The sequence below is a fragment of the Notechis scutatus genome, chromosome 2 (assembly GCF_049901735.1).
Source record: "Notechis scutatus isolate UNSWTSFEM ecotype Mainland chromosome 2, rNotScu1.2, whole genome shotgun sequence".
NCBI lineage: Eukaryota > Metazoa > Chordata > Lepidosauria > Squamata > Elapidae > Notechis > Notechis scutatus.
Genome location: NC_142010.1, coordinates 152,147,129 through 152,163,664, shown reverse-complemented (window position 1 = coordinate 152,163,664; position 16,536 = coordinate 152,147,129). Strand labels below are relative to the sequence as shown.

Sequence of the window (16,536 nt, the reverse complement as noted above, 5' to 3'; positions counted from 1 at the left end):
TTCTTTAGCATCCCCTAAGGATAGGCCTCGGGAGCATTCTGGTAGGATCCAAAACTTGTTTGAAAACTCTTGTTTAGACATTTCCACCCCTACCCTGTTGTCATCTAGATGTGCTGGAATTGCAATTCCATTAGTGTTCAAGCTGAGGAAGGCCGAATGAACCACACTAGCCAATTTACCTTTTCAAATCAATACTTTTATTGATCCAGTTTGATGTTTCATAAAAGATTGTCAATCCAGTTTAATGGTACAATTGCAGTTGGGCATTACAGTGTGAGCATACACCATTTGGTATTACAAACATGTTTATGTGTATGGCTGTATGTACTTCTGAGTGTGTGTGCGTGTGTGTGTGTGTGTGTGTGTGCCTTCAAGTCAGTGTAGACTCCTTGGATTAGTCTCTGCAGGTTTTTCACAAGGTTTTTCAGAGCTGGTTCACCCATATCTCCTTCCCAGGGTTCAGAGAGAGTGACTGGCTCAAAGTCATCCCGCTGGCTTGGCCTAAGCAAAACTAGAATTCACTGACTCCCAGTTTCTAGCCTGCCTTAACCACTAGACCAAAATAGCTCTTTTGTATGCACATGCATGCTTACAATAAATTTTATCACATCGAGCAAGATGTGATAGTAAAATATTTGTAGCTAAAGGTTGAAATGAGGGGTTCTTGCTTGTTTTCTTGCAGACGTTTCATTACCCAAACTAGGTAATATCATCAGTGCTAGTAAGGAGTGCTGTTTGCTGCCAGTTTATATACTCAAGCAAGATTCTTCTTGAATAACTGTGCTCAAAACATAACCTTCCATTATATTTTCCATTAATGGTGTTGTTTAAAAATACTACAACTAATGGGAAAGAACAAAGTCAAAAAACAAGGTTTAGTCATGGGAATAGAGCTAAGCTATAAATAAGGTGTGACAGTGATTGAAAATAGTGCAAAGCCAGAGTTATCTTCAAAACATACCAGGGAATCTGTTGAAACCAGTTCAAACAATGGTGCATCATTTAGAAAGAATTTAAAAGTTCCTGTTTAAAACCATTGTTCATCCCTTGGTTAATATTACATATATTTGCCAGACTTCTTAAAATTTTTGAACCAGTTTTACAAAATAAACAAGTGGAATGAATCATAAAACCAGAGCTTGATATAAAATCCACAAATTTTTCCATCCACTTCAATGTCCATTAACTGGCAACCCCTTTTTGGTTAAAATTTAAAATTACAATAAAAGCTACCTTAATCATGTGTTCAACTTTAGGGAGTGATAAAAGTGCAGAAAGTGCTGAAATACATGAATCAGCAGAAATACATTAAGGATTTTTTCCCCATATAATGATCTAAACTCTTCTAAAGTTTTCCTTCATCGTGACAAATCTGTCATGAAGATGCATATTAAAACAATAAATGAAGGACTTAGGAAACTTACTGATTCATATGGAAAATTCTACTCACAGGTTTATCTCTGCTTATTGAGGCCTAGATTATTATTATTTTAAGCAAACCAGGGAACTGAACTTCAACATGTAAATGTCAATGCTATTTTTGCTGCCGATTTTCAGGTATTGATATAGCTTACATTGTGCTGTAAAATATATAATATTTATACTGTACAAAATTAATTCCCACTGCTCGGTGGGATAGGCTGGAATCACTCACACACACACACACACACACACACACACACACCAAACATATACATAATTATGAAATGTTCCCTGAGTCAAGAAGTATCAAGTATCTTATTCCCATGGTTCTGTGCTGATGTTTACGTTCCTTCTTATTCACTGTCCACCCTTGTTTTTTAGTATCCAGATTCTCTGTTTGACCACTAAAGAAGGGAAACTACTGGTAATTCTTGACAATACCACAATTAAGCCAAAATTTCCATTGCCAAGCAAGACAGTTATTAAGTGAGTTGCACTCCCTTTTATGCCACAATTGTTATGTGAATCATGCAGTTGTTAAACAAATCTGACTTCCCTCATTGACTTTGCTTGTCAGAAGTCAGCTGGGAAGTTACAAAAGGGGATCGATCACATGACCTCAGACCAGTGGTGGGATTCAACTTTTTTTTACTACCGGTTCTGTGGGCGTGGCTTGGTGGGCATGGCAGGGGAAGGATACTGTAAAATCTCCAGTCAGAGGTGGGATTTGCTGGTTCTCTGAACTACTCAAAATTTTCGCTACCGGTTCTCTAGAACTGGTCAGAACCTGCTGAATACCACCTCTGGACCCCAGGATAGTGCAACCATCATAAATATATGCCAAGCATCCAAATTTTTATCACATGACCATGGGGAGTGCTACAACAGTCATGTGAAAACCAATCATAAATCACTTTTTTCAGTGCCATTGTTACTTTGAACAGTCACTAAACAAATGGTTGTAAGTCAAGGACTACCTGTATACATAAACAGTCTCCAGAATGCACTTATTGAAAAGGCTTATTGATTCACCCTGTCCATTGAAGATGGAAGAAAATGTATTGAGCAGAAACGATAGAAACCTAAATACGTGTTAAATTTGAATTTTTCTCCCAAAGAAGCCTTCTGTAGCAGAAGTAAAATGTGATTTTGTTTTAAATCAGCAAGTATCTATGAAAAGAACTTTCAACACAGGAATACCCAGTTTTACAAACAAAACAACTATGTACAATTTTTTCTGAAACTGTAAGAATTCAGAATAAAGTCCAAGGAGCTGATTTTTTTTCTTTACAAAAATAAGAAAGAAAATACCAATATTCTTTTGTATTGAACCTTAGTTGTTTACCCAATTAACACATTTTATACTGGAAAGCCCACGGCCATAAGAACCCCACTGGCATTCCCTAGTAAAACAGTTATTAGATTGCAAGTCAGTCGATTTTTTTACATTTGCATAGATCACTTGTTTAAGTAAAAGATTAGATCAGGAGAGATCTTAATTTCCCCCAGCAGCTGACAGTTTTTTTTATTCGCAAATTTCAGAAGAGGTAGGAATCCAACTTGATATCTACTGAAGTTATCCACTGCAACTGAAAACACATGTTCATTCTTTTTGGAGCAATATGGAAACCAAATACACTGACTAGAAATTCAGCTGTGATGTATGGCCCATGTTCACTCCTTATGACTGATCTGCACATAAATGCTGCACATCTGCAATTTGTAAAATGATCACTTTTGACATGATGGCACTAGAAGCATAAAGATCTAGCTCTCCACTGAAGAGATATTCAGAACTGAGCTTGTCTCAGCTTCAATTCCCCATCTGCAAAATAGCTGAATTAAGCCTTCATGAACAATCATTTCAAGGAATACAAATGTATTACATGCAGATGCTTTACATTTTCTAAAAATGTGATCTAAATACTAATGATTGTCATTTTTTCTTTTTTAACTGAATTCTTCAGACCAAATGAGGTTCCTTAATAAAAGTAAAAAAAGAAACGATCAGGCTTTCCATTACTTGCTTGACTAAATAATGACTAATTCTTGCTTTTCTTCTTTTGTCTCCATATCCTTTTGATCAAGGTTATTTCATTGTTCCAGAAAGCTTGGTGCGATCTTCCAGATTGAGTTAAACTGCAAAGATCATATTTAATTAGCTTAATTTTTATTTATTTAGCTTAATTTTTATTTATTTAGCTTAATTTTTGAGCTACTACTCTCAACCTCTTTTTATCCTAATTTTCACATCACATGATGAAGAGTTATGGGCAATTTCAAATATGACACATTTGTGTCATTTTGGTTAATCTGATTAAGATACCAGATAAGACGTCCTATGTTTGAGATAGTCCATTTGAGGGAGAGAAATCTTACTATATTGGTAGAATGCAAGATATGTTGTAAAGCTGTAAGATGTAAATGTCACCGCCATGTTTACCACTTGCAAAATATCACAGCAAAATCATTTGCCAGCCTGAGTGTTTCTCCAGATTAGATCTTCCATCAGAATATCCAAAAATATGGGTGGAGGCAGAAGCGCAATAGAGGAGATGATTTTCATTGCATCTTATATTTTACCATAGTCCCATTAAAATATATTTTCATAGCAGCCTCAGAACTGGCATGAAACATTTTCATCCCATGAATTTCAGTGGAGAGATTTTTTAAAAAACCCATATATTAATGGATAGTTAGTTCCATTTTCTGTATAACAGAACATAGAGCAAATATAGAACAAACAAACTGTTCGTTACAAACTACAGTACATACATATCTTTGAGGAAGGTCCTGCTGTCATCTTTTTGAACTTAAATCATGAGAAGACCTCTTTGTAACCTGGAACCCAGGTTGAGTTTCTGACAGAAGGCAGGAGACCAAATCTATCTAGTATTCAGGATCCCTGAGGTAGTTGAGCCAAAGTACAATCAGGAAGCAGAACCAAGAAGTCAGCATGTAAGGATATTTGAGAATGTGAGTAGATACCCAAACTCAAAGAGTCTTCGCCCAAGCAAGGCTCAACTGGACAAGCAAACCTTGTATACATTTTTACTGCTTGGTCTTTTTGCCAATCTTGAGAAGATACTTTGGGGAGAACCTAATTTTGCAGGATCCACTCTGGTTGGTCATCAGGACCAGAGGTTTAGTCTTCCAAGTTTTTGGACTTGTGCCTGAGCCCATCCTCAGGAAATGTCTCTCTAGTAGAGTGTGTACTTTCAGCTGTTCTCTCTGTGGCATTTATATGTTGCCTGGTTGTAAGTAGCTTTTCAGTTGTTGACTGGGATGTTGATGGCTGGCTATTAATTCATTGGCTGTTGTTTCCTTGTGATGTCAAGCTCTCGCCTCCTAAGTACTTCATAAGCTGGTGGTAAATCAGCACTCCTGTTGACTGGACCCATTTCCCAGGCTTTCCCAGAACTTACTGTCTGAACATCAGGGAGTCACCAGAGATGAAAGCTGAATCTAGAGTCAACATAATTGATTCAAGTGCTCTTGTGAGAGCAAAACGTACTCTTTTGGTAAGCCTCCACCTGTATCTAGCACAACAGCCATCTTCTTCCTTCATATGCCACATCTTGAATCTGATATCACAACTATGGTCAGCAACACAAGACCAGCTAAACTAGCTGGCTGGAGCTTCTTACAGGATGAGACAAATTCCACCTCTACAGGATAATGATCACTGATCTCTAAAGCCTGGAAAGTGAAGAGAAAGAGAAAAGGATCAGAAGTGGAAATATTCCTATTTTCTGCTCTGAACCCAATGCCTTCATCACCAATTCATCACTTTAGCCCAATCTTTCTCACACTAGTACTTTTCAGAGATGTGGGATTATTATAGCTTCCATCATCCCAATCAATCTAATCGTTGAGAAAGGTCTTTCAACTGGAACTTAATGAAGAAGAAGAAAATAAGAGAAGAAGCAGATAATCTCTCAGACATTATACAATTTAATTAGGGGAGTCATATAACATATCTTGACATTTGTAGACATGTTCAGGGATTGATTTTCCAGTCCCCTGTGACTTTAACATCACTCTTTAAATATCTTTCTGCTATCCTAGTCCAGAGAACTAGTGCCTGAACTACAAAATTTTTGCATGGAACCTGAAGTTGGTTCCCACAATGTAAAATGCTCACATGGTGATCTTTACCTTTATTTTGTGGATAAAAGGTTTGCACAACAAACTAAGCCAAAAACTAATTGGCCACACTGTGGCTTAATGTGTTTTTGCCCTTTTCTCCACTAAACTGATCTCTTAAAGCATCATGCATTGTTTCTGAGCTCGTTTCAAAGCATCATTTCTTACAAAGAAAGTCCTAAGTAGTTTCAGACCATGGTATTTGAAAAAAAAATATTACATCTTACGTATGACTTTCCTGCCTCTTGTGTTGAGGATTGGCAACCCAGAATCATTATGAGTCCAGCAGAATACACTTTAATAAATGAAAATGCTGATGATGTATCTCACATCCTTAAACATATATTTGATATACAAATATTTTCTTCCTTTTTAGAAAAAATTCACTGAGTTTTGAATATAATTAAAATTTCTGTGTTTTGGGGGTGCACTGCACAATATTATCCTTCTCCTTCATTTATTGCACTTATGTAATCTTACTAACATGGATTATCCTTCTTATATTTTCTGTACTTATTTGGCTTTTTGGAGGTTGTTTTTTGTGCCCTTTTTAGAGACAAAACTGAATGGACAAAGAAATAAATAGCTTTTTCTTCTGAACGTAGTTACATCATTTCAGTCTCCCTTCCAAAAGTAACCGGTACCTCTTCCTCGGAAAGTCCAAATTCCTTGGGGAAATCAAATGGCCGAGCTGATCCAGGCACAACAGCATCCAGGCAGCGTTCGCCATGAATCACAATCCTGTTGGGAAGAAGAAGAAATGGATTATTCCCAGGATGGATCTTGCAACAAACTCATCTGATCCAAGCTAGGGTGCTGGATCCTGCTGGTGATCCAATGAGATAATAACTCTAAAAAGTCATGATGGTATAAGCTCACTTTTTTATGATAAGGGAGCCCTACTGATAAGCAGCCCCCTGCCCTTCAGAGCAAAAGTCCTGTGCCCAAGCAGACTTGATCCCACCTGTCATAGGCACAGTGGGTCTTCTCTCGAACAGTGGTGTCCGCTTGGTCTCCAATGAGCCAATGAAAGCCAGGTTTCTGGCGCAGGCGGATGTCTTTCCAACGTTTCTTGGCCACGTATCCACAGTCCGCATTGAAATCACCCAAGAAAATCATGTCCTGTGTGGGAAGGAAGAGAAATAACATCTGTGTCAGGATTCCGGCAGTTACCCCCCATTTAAATCATGAGTCTCGAGCCAAACTTCCAAAACTTAAAAAGGATTTATTGGGAGTTAAACTGTCCAGCACTGCCTGGGTGTAGCTGACTCTGAGGCACATAATTCATTGTCACCCTTGACCCTGATTTTCCCACATCCCTGGATATATTGTAATTCGTATTCTCCAATGGGAAACATCCATAGTCAAGAGTCATCAATCATGCTCTCCAGTTAGAATTTTGCACGGCAGAAACTTCAGTCACTTTGTTATTAGATTTGAAAACATTTATGGAATGCAGTTTTGGTTTGCAAGCTACTGCACTGCTCCCCCCTCCCTTTCTGTTGCCAACTCTAAAAAGACCATAGAAATATTTATGAGTTGACAATCTGATTTTTCAAAAACCAATAAGTGACTCGTAGAATTAGCAATTTAGCATTATCTCAGCTGCAGCTATTACTGGCAGATCTTCACCTAGCAATGTGACGATGTTTTACAAGAATGATATATAGCATTTGATATCAGCAAGTGGCAGCACATGGCTGACCTTGGAAAAAATAATCAGGGTGGGGCCCAGTTAGAACATGGATGGAAGACCACCAGGAAACCCCAAGGTTGTAGGCTAAACTGGGAAGTGGGAAAAACATCTTCCAAAAGACAATAACAAAACGTTTTTATATTGAGAACCAGGTTGAAGTGACAATTAAAAGGCTGAACTAGAATCGGAGAAACGGCATGGAAGCCAACTGGGTGACTTCGGGCCAGTCTCTCTCTCTCTCTCAGTCCAGCCCACCTACAGGGTTGTTGTAATGGGGAAAATAGGAGAAGGGAGCATAATGTATGCCACCTTGATTTGTACAAATAAAAGAGAGATATAAATCAATAAATAGATGCCAATAAACATATTGTTCAACTAAAACTTTATTTTGAGTGTTCCACGTGCTTCACCTCTATTACCTTCCTTTCCAAGGACCATCAGTGACACATTGCAGAAGGATAACAAGCCGTGTTATGAGTTTGTCTCAAAGATGAGATGCATGCATGAATAACTAAATGCTGTTTTAACCTGTTATTTATTAGATGGGCAATTTATTTTCCTTCTGTGTTTTGTTTATTTGTACTGAATTTTATCGAATGGCAGTGTATGACTACCATAAGTAAGTGGGGAAAATGTTGAAGCAAACACAGAATCGGTAAAATTATTTCTAGCCGCTTTTTTCAAACTTTACATAAATGGCAAACTCTAGCTAGTCACATAAGCTGATATGAAGGGGTAGCAATATTAATGTGGCATTCCTTGGCATTGGCCCAGCAAACCTAAATTCAGATGAAATGTTGCTGGTGGGATAATAACTAGCTTTACACATATCACAAATTTAATTCTACTTTCAATCTACCTTTATTGATTTTAAGGATTTTTTTTTTTCTGAGATTGAACAAAAGCAGTTTGGAACCTGGTTATTTTCAAGACCATCTTTTCCAGGAAGTGCGCTCTCTTATGTTTGAATCAGCACCATTTACTAGGCAGGGAGCACAGGATGGGAGAAGAGGGGCAGCCAGACACCAGCACATCATACCATTGCAGTAAAAGCCTTGCCCTTTCCTATGTGCATTGTGACGTTGTGTGCATGCCTGAAAAGGAACGGAGATTGTGCTGTGAGGGAATGCTGCGGCTTTCCTTGTGGTGAAAGCTGTAGATGCTGCTGGTATGAATGGATATCACAAGTCTTCTTTTGTGGGAATAGAGTTTCCATAGATACAAAGTCATATGAATATTGCAAATGTAGTAGGGATGACAATTGGCAGTGGAAAAGGACTGGGGGCGGGGAAGAGGAAGGGCTGTGGAAATGCTTGGGGCCCTTCTATAAGTTCTCTTCCTCTTACATTGATCACTGACCTACCTCTGTGGCCCAGCGTTCCTGAACATTCAGGAAAACATCATAGAGAGCATCGATTTCAGCTTCTGCCTTGGAAGGCATCGTGTGCTGTGGGATCAGCACCAGCTCTGGGAGCTCTTGGAAGAAGTGCAAATAGAAGAAGACAACTGTAAGGATCAGCCACTCATTTTGGAAACCAAACTCAACACATGATTGTTATGAACCACTGAGGTACTTGGGCAGTCAGTACAGGATAAATTAAAAAAATAAAGACGCACATTCAGCCACAACAGCAAGAACAAGCTAAACATTGGAACCTCTGTTTGCTCTCCCCTGGTTATTCGGATCAGACTTGAAAGAAACCTCTGAATGCAGGTATCCTAGAACAGGGGTCTCCAACCTTGGCTACTTTAAGACTTGTGGACTTCAACTCCCAGAGTTCTCCCAGAATTGGGAGTTGAAGTCCACAAGTCTTAAAGTGGCCAAGGTTGGAGACCCCTGCTTTGCTGGCTGAGGAACTCTGGGAGTTGAAGTCCACAAGTCTTAAAGTGGCCAAGGTTGGAGACCCCTGTCCTAGAAAACATTGAAACTCTTCTTTAAAAAAAAAACTCTGGCCAGAGGTGCTGGAAAGCAAAGGGTCCCCACCCACTGCTCTACATGGGCCAGGAAAATTCTTGGGAAAGGAAACAAAGAAGATGAGGCAGCTGGAAGAGCCAAAGCACCTTCTAGAATGCTAGGCTTCCTACTCAAATTATATTATATTAAAAAAGGAAAAAGACATTGCAATTTGTATATGAAAGAAAAAACAAACAATTGTCCCACTGACTGATGGCATTAGGTGTCGGCAGAGGTTCTTGTTCTGCTTCCATTACTGTTATCCTGTGGTGTGTTTTGGTGAGAGAAATATCAGTATTTTCCAAGGGTGATCAGTTTTCCTTCTCCGAAATAAATATGATAATGATGTTGTGCTTTGTGAAGGTGTGTATGCAAGTTAACAATGCAGTCTTAGATCCAATTGTTATCCTGTACTCAGTATACTTCTAGGCTAAATATATTGTTTGTCACCTGAAATTCGTATTCTATTAAATTGATGTTTTGGTATTCCTGGGTATCTCATTAGGCATTTGAGGTCCTGACTTACTCAACCTGTATATCGCTTTTAGAACAGTCATTTCTCTACCATTTTAGGAGAAGCCCTGCTATTTACTAATTTTTTTACATTTGTCCCTGGATCCAACTAGGCTGGACAATAGAGATTCCTGGGCCAGAGCATCCTGGTGGTTACAATCCTCTAGAACAGCAGCAGTCTTTGAAATGGGGCTTAAGAAAAACATGCCAGAAACTTTGCTCTGAATCATTCCTCTCCCGAGATCTGGATTTTCTTGCTCATTTATAATCTAGAATTTCACCTTTGTTTGCCATGCTGAAACGGGCAATAAAGGGTTCACGAGCAAAGACATCAGGTCGGTCTGGATGCACGTCTTCATATGTATAGTAATCCAGTATCCAAGTCTTCTGGTTCCTACAGGAAGTGGAAAACACAGAAAACAGACTTGGTCACAGGAAGGAGATGAAAGCTAGCATTAAAGACCCAACAATATATTTCTCTCCAAGCTGAATTTCTCTTCCTAGCTCCAAAGGAATTTTCCTTGGCCATGCAATGGGGGAAGGATTGAGTTTCTCTTTGCCGTACCTTTTGTGTTCCCATTGATTTTTCTCGCTTTCCATTTCTCCACCTACCTTGGATGGACCACTGTATGTTTACAAGTAAAGAAGGGAATAAGGTTGCATTGATTCTGTAAGCTCTGCTGATTTTGTCACTTTTCTTTTTTTCACCCATATTTTAGGTCTTATAAGAAGCCATCTTTTATGGGTACAGTGTGTGCTTTGCTTAATGGATTATGCATTATGAAGGGAGAATTGGTGGGGTTATAAATTATAAGGCATAACTTGCTGACAACTCCCAGCACATTGTTTTGTCCTTTATCCTTCTACCAATAAAAGCAGATTATATGAAGACAAGGATTGGTCACATGGGGTTTATAACCAACCCTGACTGTGCCACAAGATCTCCCTTGTGTGCTTATGCTAGGCCCATAAATCCAAATTATTTTCACCTCCTGCAACTTAAATTGTGAGACCTTACTAGATGTGCAGTTTGTGGAATCTTACAGCTTCTTAATCTTGGGTTCCTCCAACTTTAAAGGCTCTTAATGTGTCTAAAGGATGATAATTGGGAAATAGCAGATGTATGATTCTGAAGGCATTTATTAATGTTTGGAAGTGAATCATGTTGGTGGATGGATCTGCATACAAATCCATGTCTACAGGTGACAGAGGATGCAATGAAATGTGGGTGGGTGGATGTATGTATGGATAGGTAGGTAGGTAGATGATATATAGTAGATAGGTAGGTAGATAGATAGATTAGATAGAGATAGATAGATAGATAGATAGATAGATAGATAGATAGATAGAGATAGAGATAGAGATAGATAAATAGATACATACATACATAGATAGATACGATAGACAGACAGACAGACAGATATAATAGTTTGATAGATGGATGAGAAATGGATAGAGAATAGATTGAGAATTTATATGTTGAGGTGGAGTATACATGTGGTATGAAAACAAATAAAATAAATGGATTTGGAATGCTTGTATGTGAGCATATATCCATGTGCGTTGGCCGAGGTCTTCTCAAAGGCCACAAGAAATAACTGAGATTTAGGAATTCAGGATTAGAATGGATCTGACATAGATGTTAAAAAACATGGCGACATCATTATTATCCTTTTGTTCCATAACACATGTAGCCCCAATCATAGATATTGCTACAAGTAGTTGGACTAAGTGAATATACCTGTATATGTATACATATCGTTCTTGATAATTTCCACGCCCCAGCAAAGGGCTGGTGAGGTGACTATAGCTGTGTAGGTCATCAAACCTGGGAAAAGAAAACCCCATAGGATTTAAGCATGCTATATTTGCTGAACAAAGAGTACATGACTATGGAAAGGTGGGGAAAAAATTTACCCTTAGATAACCTCCCGATCTTGCCAAACTAAAACAACTATTTGAATATGTCTGTAACGATACTGTTGCAATTGCTAGGGAGGAGCTGTTTTAACTTTAAATGGTTAGTAAAAATAGAAGGACAAGGGGTGATAGCAAAATGTTCCAATATCTAAGGGGCTGCCGCAAAGAAGACAGGGTCAAATTATTCTCCAAAGCACCTGAGGTGCAGGACAAGAAGCCATGGATAGAAACTAACCAAGGAGAGAAGAAACCTAGAACTAAAGAGGAAATTCCTGATTGTTAGAACAATTAATTAGTGGAACATCTTGTCTCCAGAAGTTGTGGATGCCCCAACTCTGGAGGTTTTTAAGAATGAATTGAGCAACCATTTGTCTGAAATGGTATTGGGTTTCCTCCTTGACCAGGGAATCCCTTCCAACTCTGTTATTCTGTTCACTTTATTTCTCCTGACCATATTTTCCATTCTTTCTCCCTTCCCTCCTGGCAACCCAGACTACATTATACCATAAGGAGAAAGGCAATTGCTACTTCTTCAAATACCTGGACTACCTTTCCTACCTAAATGGGTCCTTTCCACTTTCCTTTCCTGCCTCTGATCACTCCAAATTCTCGGTCGTCCCTGGCTGTTCATCTATTTATGTCCCTCTGATCTTTTGGATCATGTTTCTTCTGCAGCCCTCAGACTCACTGGTTCAAAGCATTCATCAAAGCAGGCACTGCCTTTCCTTTGGCATCCATCACTTCTTGTAAGACTGAGATATCACAGCGAGCCAAGATCTGTAGACATAAAAGAAGAGAATAGAGCAGAGGAATAGAATCAACCCCTTTGCATCCCTTTGAATTTTCTTTGGGGATAAGCTTGCTGTGGCTGAGTCAGCACAATAGGGCTCAGCTGATCTGATTGCAGCTCGTCCTGAAAGTTGGAATCAGATAAAGCAGCAAAATGAGTTAATGTAATCAGGCGAGGAAGATGGAGAGGAACATTGCTGCCAGCTGCTCCCATGGCTTTTCTCTTAGCTTAATTCAGTTAGAAATAAGCCCAACTTCGCAAAATATAATTTTGAGAAGGAATTGTATAGGGGTACTGATGAATAACAAGGGAATCAAGAGTTTTGCATTATGTACCCAACTCTTCTTCTTTTAAAATGGACTTCTAGCATTGGTACATGAGTATCCAGAGCTCTGGGCATATATATGGCATCATTGCACATGTGATGCAAATTATACACTGGGGATAATTCATAGCACGAGGCAATTGACACATTGATACATAGGACACGTCATTTGAGGGCTGATGTCGTGGCCTCACTGGGATTTCTACAGGATGCATCGGATTAAAATAACTTTTCCCAAGCTTAGTTTCCAGATATTAGACTGGGCCAGAGCATGGTAGAAGGGTTGTGGCTGGGCATTCCATGGGAGCCTGGTTGGCTTGGCATGTTGGGTAAACCGGGCCATCACATTCAACCACAATGTGACTTGTTTGGGTTTTGTATCATATGAGATTACAGTAATTATATTTGGCTAGCCCAACTTAAAAGTTTAATATATCATGTGGACACATCTACCATGATGTGTTCACATGATATTATTTTAAGGCAGAGGTCATCTCCTATTTTATTTTCTTTTAGGCAACATCTGCACAAACCAGAGGCCTGGCTGAATCATTTCTGAAGTGCTTCTTTTCATTTTCATTTTACAGGTAGGTGTTTCCATGGTCAACACTATGTTTCCAGTTCACAACAAATTCCCTGTCCATATAACATAATGATATTGGGAACTTAGTAAGATTGAAAATCTGTGTAAAGCCTCTGCTGCTTTAGATTGTAATTCTCCTCCATAATCATTTATATATATATATATATATATAATCATCATAAAAATCTAGATGTGAAATAGTAGTCTTTGGCCCTGAAAGCTACTTGGTGGTTTTTTTTTAAATTCCAAACGTTAATTTTTAATGTGAGCCCATGTCTGCTATTGTTTGCCACCCAAATACAAGCAGATTACCTTCCTATAGCTAGTCTATGATAATTTTTCTAAGCCTACCTCTTTTACACCATTTTCATTATAAAAATGTATACTGCATATGTTTGTAAACATTCAAATATATAAACCTTGTTGCATATCATAATTAATTCTTATGTGAAGATAAAAGAAAATAACTCCAAGACTCCTAATTTTGCAGCCATTACCATTTTATGATAATTAAACCAGTTTTCACTGGTTTTATATTTGGAGGGTTGACTTGCTTCTGATAGACATGAGAAGTCAGTCCCATTGTACTGATCTCAAGCTCTGAATGGATATTTCAGATTTTACCCATACCTTCATAAGGGCTGGAAATTTAAAATTTAATTTTTAAAAAAGCAAAAGAAATTAGTTTTCCATATTTTTTTTTCTTATCAAGGACTGCAAAGAGAAAGGGGAAGGAAACAACTGGGGGGGGGGGGAACTCATGTGCTACTTTGCCACCTACCTTGACAAGGACGTCCACGACTTTAGGTTTGTTCACTTTTCCTTGAGCAAAGCGTTGAGCGTTGAAGGCACATATCCGGAAGGCAGCTGCTCCTGAGCACAGCAGCAGGAGCAGCATGGTAAGCAGAGAGTGTGGCATTTCCACCTGTAGGAATCCAGCTCTGTATGTGAAAGAATGAAGGAGAGAAAAGGGAAGGAAAGCAGCCTGCTTGAGAAACTGGAAGAGATAAAGGGAAGTGGGGGTGAATTACCTTTCCCAACAAACCCAGGCTAAAAACGGGAAGGAGGGCAAGGAAGCAGAGATCAATCCAGACAAGGGAAGTTATGTCAATGCTTCCTGGACCGATATAGTCTTTTGGGCTTGGCCTGGGTCTAAGTGACAGCCAGGATGGTGTAAGTGATTAAAGGCCCTGAAGACTCCAAGAGATTGTGAATTAGGTCCAAATGGCAGTGGAGTAATTTGGGGCCACTTCCTTTCTCTCAGCTCTAGGAAGAAGCTAAGGGTAAACCAACTTCTAAAAGCGCTGCCAGCAAAAACTGCATAGACTTGTCCATTTACCGGCCCTCAGGAGTGAAGCCTGACTCAAAGGCACACATACACAAAAGTAAAAATGTGAGGATTGTAATGGTGGGGGGCATGGCAAATGTTGTATCCCTTCTATATTATAGCCTTCATCTTAACAGAATTTCCTTCAAGTTAGTTGCAATTGAACCTCGGCTTTATAATTTGTTTTATCGCTAAGCTCCGGGGCTTCTCCTCAGACGAACTTGTTTGCACTCTTGCAACCAGCTAATGGCAGGGTGGAGAATTAAGTGTAGCCTTGGGTAAGATGGGTAGCTATACAAATTTGATTAATTATCCATAAAAGGAATCAATAAATAACCCAAAGCGCTTCCTTCCCGTTCCGTTTCACGGCATTTTAGAAAAAGCAGAATCAGTACCGAAAACGTACTACGGAAGGCAAAGCACCAATGACGCGCTATATCCAAAGCTGCCCAAAGTCCACCGGGCGCGGAGCGGACCCGCATGTGAATGACTTGATAAAATGGACCAGCAAGAGCAATAGAAGCAAATCATGTTTGCTTGCCGATTCTAATAAGGTTTACTACGAAGAGAACCATATTCCGAACTTGGAAATGGAGCCGGTATTTGGGTTGGCAGCAGCGGCTCTTGCTGTACAGAAAAAGGGGAAGTGGCATCGGGAGTGTTATTTAACCCAGGGGTCTCCAACCTTGGTAACTTTAAGACTTGTGGACTTCAATTCCCAGAATTCCTCCTCCAGTCATGTTAGGCTCAGGAATTCTGGGAGTTGAAGTCCACAAGTTGCCAAGGTTGGAGACCCCCTTTAACCGGCTTGGGAGGGGACTGGGGACGGATCTTGCGAGATTCCAGAGGGGATCCAGAGATCGCCGCATCTCGGGACACCCCGCATTTCAACACTTAAAAAGAGCAGGCTTGATCGCTCGGGCTGAACCTCCTCTGCCATGACACAGACACCACAAATAGGAAGGGCGCCGGGCATTGCTCCAGCTGCGAGTCCTCCCTCCCTTCCTCCCTTCCTTCACCGCAACTTTGGGCGACCGGACCGCACTTCGTATAACCGGCCCTCGCTCCCCACCCCACCCCCCACGATCGCCAAGCGCTTTACTTGCCACATTGAGTTCGGCGACCGCCGTCCCATCCAAGGGCTGCAGCAGACGGGGCGGGGGCTCGACCAATCCTCGAAACCGGGCGCCAACCCAGAGGGAGGGAGGGCGCTCGCAGACTGATCCCAGCGGCTTCGCCTCCTTTTGGAGGCCTTCTCATCCGTGCGCGCGCCCAGTTCCCTTTCTTAGGTCGCTTTCTCTCGGAAGTTCCCTCAGTTTTCCGCGGCTTGCGAAGATGCAAGTTGGTAGCAAAAGGGAGAGAGGGTCTTGTTTACCAAGGGTGCGTCGGCGGACTCTGCCCAATCAAAGATGCCCTTTTTCTTGCCACAGTTTGTCTCTCCAACCGCCCCCTTTTCTAGCTTCTCTGAACTGCCTCCTTACGACTTGTCAGCTCTAACAGAACAGGACCTTTGTGCTGTTTCCCCCTGTGCTCCTAGTTAGCCTGTGAAGTACTTCCACCTTTACTGTAAAGTTATGCCAGGAGCCAAAAGAGGAGTCCTAGCAAAGATCAGGAATCTCTGGGCCTTTGCTGAACAGGTTGCAGAGAGATCAGCTGCTTCTCAGTCATGGGTCTCAACAAACCATCCACTTGAGGAGAATGGCAATGGGTGCTCTCCTGGGCTCAGCGCCAGCCTCCAGACACCAGGAGGTCTGCTCTACCCACATCAACTGGTGGAAGGACCTCCTCTTGGGGGAATGGGGAGATGAAAAGTGTCTAGTGAACCTGTGTCTAGTGAACTTCAGGATGCCAAGGAAGACA

General features: G+C 40.3%; 1 protein-coding gene across 3 annotated transcripts; it reads right to left on the bottom strand.

Moving 5' to 3' along the window:
* Positions 1 to 174: 174 nt before the first annotated feature.
* LOC113417725 (deoxyribonuclease-1-like 1) lies at positions 175 to 16,034 on the bottom strand. Of its 3 annotated transcripts, none has more exons than XM_087956825.1 (9): positions 15,779 to 16,034; positions 14,131 to 14,290; positions 12,340 to 12,428; positions 11,473 to 11,559; positions 10,013 to 10,125; positions 8,628 to 8,740; positions 6,533 to 6,690; positions 6,213 to 6,309; positions 175 to 5,121 (listed from the first exon to the last, which is right to left on the bottom strand). In XM_087956825.1, exons 1-9 carry the CDS (start codon positions 15,934 to 15,936, stop codon positions 4,987 to 4,989), a joined length of 1,110 nt encoding a protein of 369 aa, XP_087812951.1. In that variant the 5' UTR covers positions 15,937 to 16,034; the 3' UTR covers positions 175 to 4,986. The 3 variants fall into 3 exon arrangements, with proteins under 3 accessions (XP_087812951.1, XP_026532025.2, XP_087812949.1); XM_026676240.2 differs by having other exon boundaries at positions 15,783 to 15,913; XM_087956823.1 differs by having other exon boundaries at positions 3,979 to 5,121; positions 6,523 to 6,690; positions 15,779 to 16,031.
* Between the last annotated feature and the right edge of the window lie 502 nt (positions 16,035 to 16,536).

What these genes read in the sequence shown, in the direction of transcription:
- LOC113417725 (XM_087956825.1), bottom strand. Translation starts at nt 15,936, where the DNA reads ATGAGAAGGCCTCCAAAAGGAGGCGAAGCCGCTGGGATCAGTCTGCGA. An exon ending in CGATATGTATACATATACAG is followed by an intron (nt 10,126 to 11,472) that starts GTATATTCACTT and finishes CACTTCCTGTAG; the next exon opens with GAACCAGAAGACTTGGATAC. An exon ending in TTTCAGCATGGCAAACAAAG is followed by an intron (nt 8,741 to 10,012) that starts GTGAAATTCTAG and finishes ACTTCTTCCAAG; the next exon opens with AGCTCCCAGAGCTGGTGCTG.